This window comes from Myotis daubentonii, chromosome 8 (assembly GCF_963259705.1).
Source record: "Myotis daubentonii chromosome 8, mMyoDau2.1, whole genome shotgun sequence".
NCBI classification, from domain to species: domain Eukaryota; kingdom Metazoa; phylum Chordata; class Mammalia; order Chiroptera; family Vespertilionidae; genus Myotis; species Myotis daubentonii.
The window spans coordinates 5,932,080-5,943,326 of record NC_081847.1 but is presented as its reverse complement, the minus strand read 5'-3'; the positions used below and the strand labels follow the sequence as shown (position 1 = coordinate 5,943,326).

General features: G+C 54.6%; 1 protein-coding gene across 1 annotated transcript; it reads left to right on the top strand.

The window, feature by feature from the left end:
* Window positions 1-4,753: 4,753 nt before the first annotated feature.
* Window positions 4,754-9,712, top strand: TUBB1 (tubulin beta 1 class VI). The gene is made up of 4 exons (XM_059705173.1): window positions 4,754-4,945; window positions 7,481-7,589; window positions 8,282-8,392; window positions 8,511-9,712. Exons 1-4 carry the CDS (start codon window positions 4,889-4,891, stop codon window positions 9,587-9,589), a joined length of 1,356 nt encoding a protein of 451 aa, XP_059561156.1. The 5' UTR covers window positions 4,754-4,888; the 3' UTR covers window positions 9,590-9,712.
* The last annotated feature ends 1,535 nt before the right edge of the window (window positions 9,713-11,247 follow it).

The window sequence follows — 11,247 nt, the reverse complement described above, 5'->3', positions numbered from 1 at the left end:
ATGGGCGGAGGGGATGGAAGGAGGCAGGGTGGGGCCGGGTGGGGCCAGCTGTGGTCATGGACGGGCAGCTGTTGATGCCTCGCAGCAGGGATGGTGACAGCAGGCCACGGCTGCCTGTCTGGGAGGTAGGGCTGGCAGGACCCAGGTGTGGGCCAGGGGTGAGGAGAAAGATGAGGGAAGCAGTCTGGGCTCCTCAGATGCCTGGTTGGAGGCCAGCCCGCTGACCCCTCCCAGCACCTCACATTGTACCCTGGACCTAGGGGCCCGAAGACCTGCAGCCCGGCCCGTCTCCGCTTCTGCCATCATTCTCAGACTCAGTGAGCCAATTTCTTCTCCGAGCCTCAGATTCCCAAATGAGGTGGCGGAGAACGTGGCAAAGGCCAGTGGAAAGGGGACCAGGGCTGTCTGTCTGCATCCTTGGAGAGCAGGGCCCCCCTTCCCTACTTCCCTGCGGTCCCTTGAACCCCCAGAGAGCACCTGGCCAGTATTTGTTGGATAAACGAGTGGATTTCTGAGAGGCGCACAGCAGAGGTTTCTTGGACAAACAGTGGGCTTGAAGAAGGGTAGGTTTCTGTTTGATTTCAGCTCCAGGTGCGGGCGGTGTTATGCTTATCTCTGTTTCCGCGCCGAATGTTGCTTCTCAGGTCCTGTCCGCCTTGGGACGGGGAGAGGCTTGGTGGAGAAGGCTCAGGCGTCCCTGCAGAATCACGGCAGTTCGGGGAGGTGCGTGAGCGTGCGTGCGTGTGTTTCCTCCTGCACCTTGGAGACGGCACAGCCCAGCTCTGACCCCTGATGTGCCCACAGAGCCGCAGAGTGTCTCACTGCTGGGCTGGAGGCCGGGGGGTGCAGCGTGGGCCCGAGGCCAGCGTGGTGTGGGTGCCATGGGGATTTTCGGCTGGGGGACCAGGTCTAAAACTTCCCCATGAAGCCGGGCAGCCTGGCTTGTGGAAAAACAGCCATGCTCTCCCAGCCCCTCCTCTCTGCGAATTCCTTATTCTTCCTCCAGAACTTTCTCTCTCAGCCAGAGACACCCCGAAGCCGAGGACAGGAACGGGGAGCTCGGTGCAGCTGATCTGCCCACACCGCTGACTCACGCATAATGGCCCCTCAGATGTCATTTTCTTGCTAAGACATTTGGAAAAATTTCTGCCTCTGAATCACAAGCAAACACTGTAATTCAACAATCTCCTCGGAGTTATTCACGGAACTTGGATGTACCCAGAAGAGGATCAGGGGCGGATGAAATCAATGAATTCTAAGTGTGCTGTGTTTTTCCTGATTATATTTCATTTGTCAAATGCGGGGGCTCCATCTGACCACTGCGGGCAGCTCCTGGAGGAAGTCTGGGAGCAGCCGATCTGGGGTTTCTGGTGACACTTGGTTTTCCTTATCATCGTCGTTCTGTTCCCATAATAGCCCCGGGGACATGCAGGAAGGGGCTGGCTGCCACCGCATCTTCTCGCGGCCCAACTAAGGGTCATTTCAGCGTCCACAGGCAGCGGCTTTCCTGGCATGCAGTGGTGTCACCACCATGCACTCGCTGGGATGCTTTTGCTCCTGCCCTCTGCCTTCTGCCCTCTGCCCTCTGCAGTGATGCTCGCTGATGCTCTGAGCTCCGGGCAGTCACTGCTAACCTGCCTTTGCCACAGCCCTTCTCTGGGGGACAAAGGACTGTCCTTCGTCACAGACGGCCACTCTCCATCCCTCGCTGCAGTTCAGGGCCGGCTGGAGGGTCACCTTCCTCCCGGCAGGAGAGCAGAGCGGTGTCCCAGGAGGGGCTGCCACTGCTGGTCTGAGAAGGGCCCTCAGGGGAGAGCGCCTTCCGTGGCACACAGCTGCCGTCACCAGGACAAAGGGGTGCGGAGTGGCCGCTTTCAGACCCAGGCCTTTCTCACCACCCTGTCCCACCCAGACATTTTAAACCCGGACAGCCAGCCTTCTGTGCCCACAACTAGCTCAGCCTGGCACATAGTCGGTGCTCACTATCTAGAAATGAACGGTGCCATCTATACAGGGAGCCGCAGCCTCTAACACCCGTGGAAGCAGACTTGGAAGACACCGCCGGCAAAGGCCCAGTCCCCACAGCGGACCGGCGGCCGCCACCCCGTGTTGCGGCTGAGAAAACTCAGGTTCAGGCAGGAGGAAGGCCCAGGAGCGGCCGGGCCTCAGCCCCGGACCGTGGGCTCCCTGCCCGGCATCTGCCCTCGCCCCAGCCGTGTCCAAAGCTGAGTGCAGTGCCGAGACTGAGTAAACACTGCCAGCAAACAGCTCAAAGCAAACAGCTCCTCTTCTTCCCTCCTCTTGCCAACTGCCCCATTAACAGAAAAACCTTTTAGGCGCCCATCTGGGAGCCTGGCCTCCCCTCCCTGAGCAAACTGAGATGACCAAGAGGAATGTGCTCCGGGTGGAGGTGGTGGGGGCCCAACAGCGAAGAATGAGCACAGAGACCTAGCAGCCCCCGCCTGGCTGTGTCCCCGCAGCCCACACGGCCTTGTGAGCACCTCTAACAGCACCTGCCGTTACCCATCAACAAGCCACTTAGGGGTTGGAGGGGAAAATCCTCCAGCCTTCCCCCCTCCGTCCCCCCGCCCCATGAGGACATACTCTGAATAAATACATTATTGCCTTTATGAAAACTTGCCATGGCTGCTCAAACTTGCCCAGCTGTCTGTGTGCGCTCGGCAAACATTTGCTGAGGCCCTGTTACCCAAGGGGCAGGTGGGGGACTCGAAGGTGGAAAGATAGCGGCAGTTTCCCGACTGGCGGGAGATAAGGCATGAGGATAAGTGATTAACAAACAGGACCAAGGAAAGCGCTGGGGCCGCAGGCGTGTGTGTGTGTGTGTGTGTGTGTGTGTGTGTGTGTGTGTGTGTGTGTGTGACCCAGGGGCTGAGGGGAAGGTCAAGGTGCTCCAGGAAGTGACAGGGGAGCTTCCCTGGGACTCTGGGACTTTGTAGGAGTCTGATGAGCCGGGCCAGGGGGGGAGGTCAGCAGGGGATGAGGGAAGAGGGCACCCAGGGAAAGGGAGTGGGGTGACACCTATGAGAGCTGAAAGCTTTTTTTTTAATTTATGAAAAGTACTGCTAGACACCCGAATTCCTTCGTCTTGAGTTTATACTTCCTTCTCTTTGCCTTTGAGGGCGGCACGGTTTGAACCAGAGGCCTCTGTGACGCCTGCAGTCACTGCGATCTGAGCAGAAGGAAACGCCAAGCTGGAGAAGTGTTACAGGAGCGCGAGCCCTGAGCCACGCTGGGGGAAATGCACCTATTGTTAACATCTTGCCACACTGGGTCACCTCGTTCCCTGGATCGCATTTTTATTGTGTTGCCTAAATGTTTGCGACTGAATTGCTGGCCTGGTGACTCTTGACCCTGAGTGCGTCATAGTCTCTTGAAAACAAGGATTTCTATTTGCATAAGCCCCAGGCCCCGATCCCATGCAGGAACTCTAACATGGACACAGTGCTATTGAGCAATGCATGCCGTGTATCCAAATGCCCACAACTGTCCTAGGAGCGCCCTTCACAGCACCTTTGCCGGGTCCAGGCCCAGCCCAGCGTCACGGGCCTCTTCCGGACAGTGGCAGACTAGAGCGGCTCTCGTGCCGGCCCCCGGGGGACAAGTCCTCCTCCCCCACCTCTCGGTGTTGCTTTCAATGGATAGCTCAGGTCCTTCCTGTGGGTGAATGCCTGTGGGAGTGAGTAGAGGCTATTGACCACCCCTTCCCCCCAAGTCCATTGTTAGCAACTGTTCTTCGCAGTCCCCTGCACCCCCATCTCAGGCTGCCCGGGCCGGGGGGACACAGGGTTTAGGAGTTAAGGGTCTGGAAAGGTTTGGGAGGCAGGGCTGACCCCTCGACCGACATCACCTATCAGGTCAGGGGCAGGGAGGACAGGGACCAAGGCCTCTGGGGCTGAGTCCAGTTCAGTCCTGCTTTTGAATCCACATCCTGGGGACTTGCCTTCCTAAGTCAGTCACCCCCTCAGAGAGCTCCGGGACGCAGGGGCTGCCTGCACCAGTCTCCTCCATTCCTCAACCCCCAGCTCCCAAACGTGTGCTCAGGTGCTGGTTGGTAGCTGTTCAACAACCTGGGCCCGCCTCGGGGTCCCTGGCAAAGGCTGAAGAGGCCTCGGGAAGCAGGTGCACACGTGCCAGGGCTCAGACTGAGATGTGGCCCTGCCTGCACCCCCAGGGCTCTGTGCTGCTGGGCAGGGCTGGCTGTTGGTAGGAGGAGGGGGCCCTGGGCCTGGTTTTGCAAGTTGTTTGCTGGGAGCTCAGGGAAGCACGCTGAGGACCTGGAAGAGCGGGTCCATCCTCTGCACCCCCCAGTCTGGCTGCCCTTGGCTGGGCCTTAGCGAATGGAAGTGTGGGTGGGCGTCCCTCGGGCCCCCGGCGCACTCTTGGTCTGCTCAGGGAAACCACTGGCAGGCAATGAGCCCCAGCCAGCAGGACAAGAGCCCCAGCCACAGGGCAGGACAAGAGCAAAGGGGACAACAGAACGCAGGGCTAGAAAGGGTGATGAGGGGCCAGGCTCAGCTGTCACACCACATGCCGAGAGTCCATCTCGCAAGCCCACACCTGGCGCTGGACCGCCGGGCACGTGCGCAAAGGCAGCCTTTGGTCGTGAACTCTAGGAAATGACCAGGCAGTATTCTGCGCTGGGAGAGGAAAAGGAAACCCCCTTCACTAGGATGATAGGCAGAGCACAGGAGGGCCGGGGCTGGGGCTGGGCCTGGCCTGGACACACCCTTGGGTCACACTGGGGGGAGTTGGGTCAGCTGGTCCCATCACTGCGATGACCAGTCGTGTTGGGCTCACACTGGTGAAGGGCGTCTCTCCCAGGGTCTGAGGATTCCGTGAAGATCTTGCCCTTGGGCACAAAGCAAGGATGCGTGAAATTGTGCACATTCAGATCGGCCAGTGTGGTAACCAGATCGGAGCCAAGGTAAGGCGCCTGCATTCCTAGCAATAGCTTCACCACGGTCCATGGCGCCACGGTCCATGGTGCAGCCAACCAAGAAACTGCCCTCCGTCAGCTGAACAGACAGCATGCACTTGCTGGGCGTTTGATTATTAAACAGCCTTTAATTAGACTCAGGAATTAGCAAAGGTTTAAAGGGTTAATTTAATTCATGTTAATTTTGTGGAGTCTCTTGTGTACGGTACACATCAACTATGTTTACTTTTATCATCTTTAAGCAATGAAATTTTTATATCTGAAAACAGTAATTTGTCTCCAAACAGTTTTCCAGAGTTTGTTGGGAAACGTTCAACACCATATCATGAAGCTATCTTTCCCTCCTCTTTAGGTTATAAAGTTAAAAAGGATCAACTGCTGTTCCATTTAATATACAACAGAAAAGTAAAAGGTAAACCTACAAGGTTTGTGCCCAGTAGCAATAAGAATTAAAATAGACCCTCTGGAATATAAATGAGTTTTTCTCTTCCCCTCTTAAAATGTCTCAAAGGACCTGGCTCAGTTGGTAATGCTAAGAAAACTGAGAGCGCCTAATGCCTCCAGCCCTAATCTGAAGATGACCAATTCTATAGTATCTGATTGTTCTCATTGCTGTTTTTAAATTGCTTTTACAAGTATGAACTGTATTAAAACTGTCTTTAAAAGTAAAAAAAAAAAAAAACTGGTGAAAGACAGCATAAAATTTACCACCTTAACTATCCCCCTCCCCTCCTCCGCTCTTATTAAATTCAGGCTGTTGTATTTAACTATTTAAAAGAGTATCACTCAGTGCCTCTTGCGAACCTGAAACTCTGTCTCTGCTAAATAGTAACCCCGCATTCCTCTCCCAGCCCTGGCCCCACCAGCCTGCTCCGTCTCAGTTTGGCTTCTCTCGGTCCCTCATGTAAGTGGAGTCATCAGGATTTGTCCTTTCGTGACCGGCTTGTGTCACTGAGCACAATGTCCTCAGGTTCATCCAGGCTATAGCAGGTGACTGGATTTCCTTCCTTTCTTTTTAAAAAATCCTCATCTGAGGACGTTCTCATTGATTTCAGAGAGGAAGGAGAAACATTGATGTGATAAATACCAATCGATTGCCTCCCAGAAGCCCCAGACTGGGGATCGAACCTGCAACCTGACTGGGAGTGAACCCACAACCTTTTGGTGCACCAGACGATGCTCCAACCAGCTGAGCCACCCAGCCAGGCTCCTTCCTTCCCTAAGGCTGAATATCACTTGTGTGGGTGGACTGCATTTTGTTACCGTTCATCCCCGATGGACACTGGGCTGGGTCCCACTTTCTGCTGCTGTGGATGCTGCTGCTATGCAGAAACCAGTCTTTGAACGCAGGGGTTTAAACCCTGGGACCAAGACGATGACTGCTTGAAGGGAAGCAGCAGCCTTCCACACGACAGTGATAAGATGTTCAAACTACAGCCCACAGAGGAGGCCCAAGCCCCACGGCCCTGACGCGGCAAGATAACGTGGACGGCCGCCCTTGAGAGGGAGAGCAGTCCAGATAGGGGCCTCACTCTCACCCCAGAGCTCTGTGGCCTCCAGGTCAGAACCACAGCAGCTACTTATTATTTGGGTCCATAAGAACTTGAAGTTATACTTAATTTGTGGTATCACAGAACTTAACTTCATTGATTCTTCCACACCCTGAACAGTGTTGGTCTCTTACTGCAAGTAAGACCACGGTCGGAGCAGAGCTGTCATTCACAAGAGGTGGCTGGTGACTTGAGCATAGACGTTTTCATTGCACGGGACGAAGGGCTTCTCCCGGGCAATGAAAAGAGGGCGTCCGGTAACTGTTTCCATACTGGGAGCTTGGCATGTATGTACATGAATAAGTACTGTCTGTGTGACTGAAGGTGCAGTGTTTCAAACAGTCACAAGAGGGTAAGCTATGCGTGATTTTAACTGTGTGCACACCTGATCATCAACATGCACATTGCTTGCATCGGGCATAGATGTCCCAGTTATGGGCTTTTGGGTAAACTGCATGAAAATAAACCTCCAACCCGGGCTGGGAAGGAGCCTGCAACCAAGGTATGTGCCCTTGACTGGAATCAAACCTGGGACCGTTTAGTCCGCAGGCCGACACTCTATCCACTGAGCCAAACCGGCCAGGGCCTGGAGTCTATACTGTATATGCTTGGAGCACTACAGGTGAAATTAGAGCTACACTGTGATATGAAATGCTAAACAACAGCTTTAAGGTATACAACAGCCTGAATTTAATAAGAGCAAAATCCAACTTCATGTATGTTGACAGTTCATTTGGGGAATGCAGGTGGGTATGGAATGCAGTCTTCAGATGCACGTGTAGGAGAGGCACAAAGGGAATGATGCCTCGGAGAGGATTTATGAAAAGGACCAAAAGCAGGTCTTGGGAAGGGACAGGCCGGGAGACCCAGGGAGGCAGGCCCAGGGCCACCTCCCGTCTTCCTGTCCCACCTGCAGCCAACACAGCCTTCTTTGAGTCCCTCTGCGCACTCACCACCCCTCCTCTGCTTTCAGTTCTGGGAGGTGATTGGTGAGGAGCATGGCATCGACTCGGTTGGGAGCTATGGCGGGGACTGCGCCCTGCAGCTGGAGAGGATCAGCGTGTATTACAACGAGGCCCACGGTAGGATGCTGTACTCGGGGCGGCCAGTGCTCACAGGGGACCGCGAGGTGTCCATGGGTGACGTCTGGGCACCTCCACAGGACACTGAGTGACGGGTTCCCCAAGCCCTGTTCAAAGAAGTCACTAAGGGGGGGGGGGGGGTGGGTCACATGTCTTAACACGTGCAGTTTAAGCACCAGCCTTCCCATTTGGTTTTTAAGTAAAAACCAGCAGCACTTCCAATAGGAACAGAATCTCTGTCGTTGGCAACATAACAAACAAAACAATAATGGAAACATAATGTTTAAGGCATTTGTAAATTTGTGTTTTGTCAGGGTCCGGGTGTGATTGCGAATCTCTGTCTACCAAAGACACCATTTTTTTCTTGGGGGGGGGGGGCAGTATCACAAGGTTCCATTTTGATGAAACATTAATTTTTATTTTATTTTATAAATATTTTTCTTGATTTCAGAGAAGAAGGGAGAGGGAGAAAGAGAAACATCAATGATGAGAATCACTGATCGGCTGCCTCCTGCACACTCCCTACTGAGGGTGGAGCCCACAACCCAGGCATGTGTCCTTGACCAGAGTCGAACTGGGGACCTTTCAGTCCCCAGGCCGACGCTCCATCCACTGAGCAAACTGGTTAGGGCGAAACATTAACTTTTAGAGAAAACAGTAGTTTGCTGACTTCTTCCCATCTTTCTGCACAGATAAGAAATACGTGCCCCGAGCCGTCTTGGTGGACCTGGAACCTGGGACGATGGACAGCATCCGATCTAGCAAATTGGGAAGCCTCTTTCAACCAGACAGTTTTGTCCATGGTAGGTTTCTCTGGAAGGTTCCACTGGGATGAGAGAAGGATGCCTGCTGATGGCGTCCTCCTCTCTCCACCCTGCCTCCTCCGCCTCTGGGTAGATAACCACGTGTCCTCTGCCACAGGTAACTCTGGGGCTGGCAACAACTGGGCCAAGGGCCACTACACGGAGGGAGCGGAGCTGCTGGACAGTGTCCTGGACGTGGTGCGGGGCGAGAGCGAGGCCTGCGACTGCTTGCAGGGCTTCCAGATCGTGCACTCGCTGGGCGGGGGCACCGGCTCAGGCATGGGCACGCTGCTCATGAACAAGATCCGGGAGGAGTACCCCGACCGCATCCTCAACTCCTTCAGCGTCATGCCCTCGCCCAAGGTGTCGGACACGGTGGTGGAGCCCTACAACGCCGTGCTGTCCATCCACCAGCTGATTGAGAACGCCGACGCCTGCTTCTGCATCGACAACGAGGCCCTCTACGACATCTGCTTCCGCACCCTGAAGCTGACCACGCCCACCTACGGAGACCTCAACCACCTGGTGTCCTTGACCATGAGCGGCATCACCACCTCCCTCCGGTTCCCGGGCCAGCTCAATGCCGACCTGCGCAAGCTGGCCGTGAACATGGTGCCCTTCCCCCGCCTGCACTTCTTCATTCCCGGCTTCGCCCCGCTCACGGCGCAGGGCAGCCAGCAGTACCGGGCCCTCTCGGTGGCCGAGCTCACGCAGCAGATGTTTGATGCCCGCAACGCCATGGCTGCCTGTGACCCCCGGCACGGCCGCTACCTGACCGTGGCCTGCATCTTCCGAGGGAGGATGTCCACCAAGGAGGTGGACGAGCAGATGCTCACCGTGCAGACCCGGAGCAGCAGCTGCTTCGTGGACTGGATCCCCAACAACGTCAAGGTGGCCGTCTGCGACATCCCGCCCCCGGGGCTGAGCATGGCCGCCACCTTCATCGGCAACAGCACGGCCATCCAGGAGCTGTTCACCAGGATGTCCGAGCACTTCGCGGCCATGTTCCGGAGGAAGGCTTTCGTGCACTGGTACACTGGCGAGGGCATGGACATTGACGAGTTTGTGGAGGCCGAGAGCAACATCCACGACCTGGTGTCCGAGTACCAGCAGATTCAAGACGCCAAAGCAGGTCTGGAGGAAGATGACGAGGTGGTGGGGGAGGCAGAAATGGAAGCAGAGGATAAGGAGGGTTAACCAAGAGAGGCGGGCGCGGGCGCGGCTCTCCACACGAGCGCTCTGGGCAGCAATCCCAAGGCTGCTCTGCTGGGCAGCACCGAGGACACCGCACACAGCCACTCAGCACGAGCTCGGACACAGACACGGGCAGGGGCAGGGGCAGGGGCGGTGGGCGGGGCGGGGACATCACCGATGGCTTCAGGCTCTTCTCTGGCGCTGCATTCCATGCACATTGTCTGCACTCCTTTGAATAGTAAAGTGAATTTATCACAAAGGATTCCCTTTGTCTACAACTTTGTTTACTGTATGAACAGCACGCGCGGGCAGCAGGGCAGCACATGGTATGTGGGGAGGATGGTACCTTGTAACTGTCAGTGCATCTGGACTCCTGACTCGGTGTCCCGGGCTGCTAGGACTCTGCCCAGCACCCCACCTCTCACACTTGCTGGCTTCCAGGAAAGCCAGGTGACCAAGTGGTATTGGGGAGTCACACAGCTGAGGCAAGTGAGTCAACACCCACCAGGAAATTGTGTAGTCCTTGTGCACAACGCAGCCACCGACTGGACTGGAAAGGGGGAAAGGAAGGGGAGAAAAGTGCAGGCCAAAACCCAAACCAGAAACAACAGGCGAAACTCAGGAACAAAACTCAGGAATACCCACCAACCCATGCCTTGTTACCAGCTTTCAACACACACATGTACTACTTACGTTTCTTACTAGTGTTAGACTCTGGGACCTCATTGACCACTCTCTTTGGTGGTCAATCAAAGACCTGTAGCGGTTCTCAACCTGTGGGTCGCGACCATTGGAAAAACACATATAGCATATCAGATACTGACATTACGATTCATAACAGTAGCAAAATTAAAGTTATGAAGTAGCCACGAAAATAATTTTATGGTGGGGGGTCACCACAACATGAGGAACTGTATTAAAGGGTCGCGGCATTAGGAAGGTTGAGAATCACTAAGGCTACTTTGGAATGGCCTGCCCACTCCCATCCGGTCACCACCTTCTGAGCACGATGCCAGCCCCTGCTCACTCAGAAGGGCAGAGCGTGGGCTCGGCCACGTCCCTCCTGGTTACAGAGGACATCATCTCATTAGGGAACTTTTACAGTTCAGATTAATTTGCAGAAGTTGTCATGATGTTTGCAGGATGACACAGCTTTAACCATCACATGGTTTTAATCTGCTCTCATTGCAACAGGACCAAACACACAAGAGCATAATCAAATTGCCTGTAACTTAATTACAGCTTACCTATTTCTAACACGCTGCCGGCCCTGAGGGCCGTAAGGGTTTAATGGCCCACAATTACCACTGAGCTCTACCATGTTTGCTCCGCGGACAGCAGGGATTCACTTGCGGACACTGGGTCCTCGCCTCCCAATTTGCTTCCATAATCTGCAATAATAATGAGGCAGCAGGTGCAGGCAGGTTTGGGGGGCTTGGGGGAAAGACATAGCTCATTCTGGGAAACATTACTTTTCATAAATGCATCAAAGGAAATGACTGAAATTGCCAAGAGAAAATTAAAATCTTGCGGTCGGCAGTACAGCAAGCCTTCTATTTACAAAATGAAGAAGAAAAGTTTTAAACACTTTCTACTTGAAGTTCAAGATTCACTAAAAACACAATCAGATTGAATAAGAAGCTGCACCTGTAAGCTCTTAC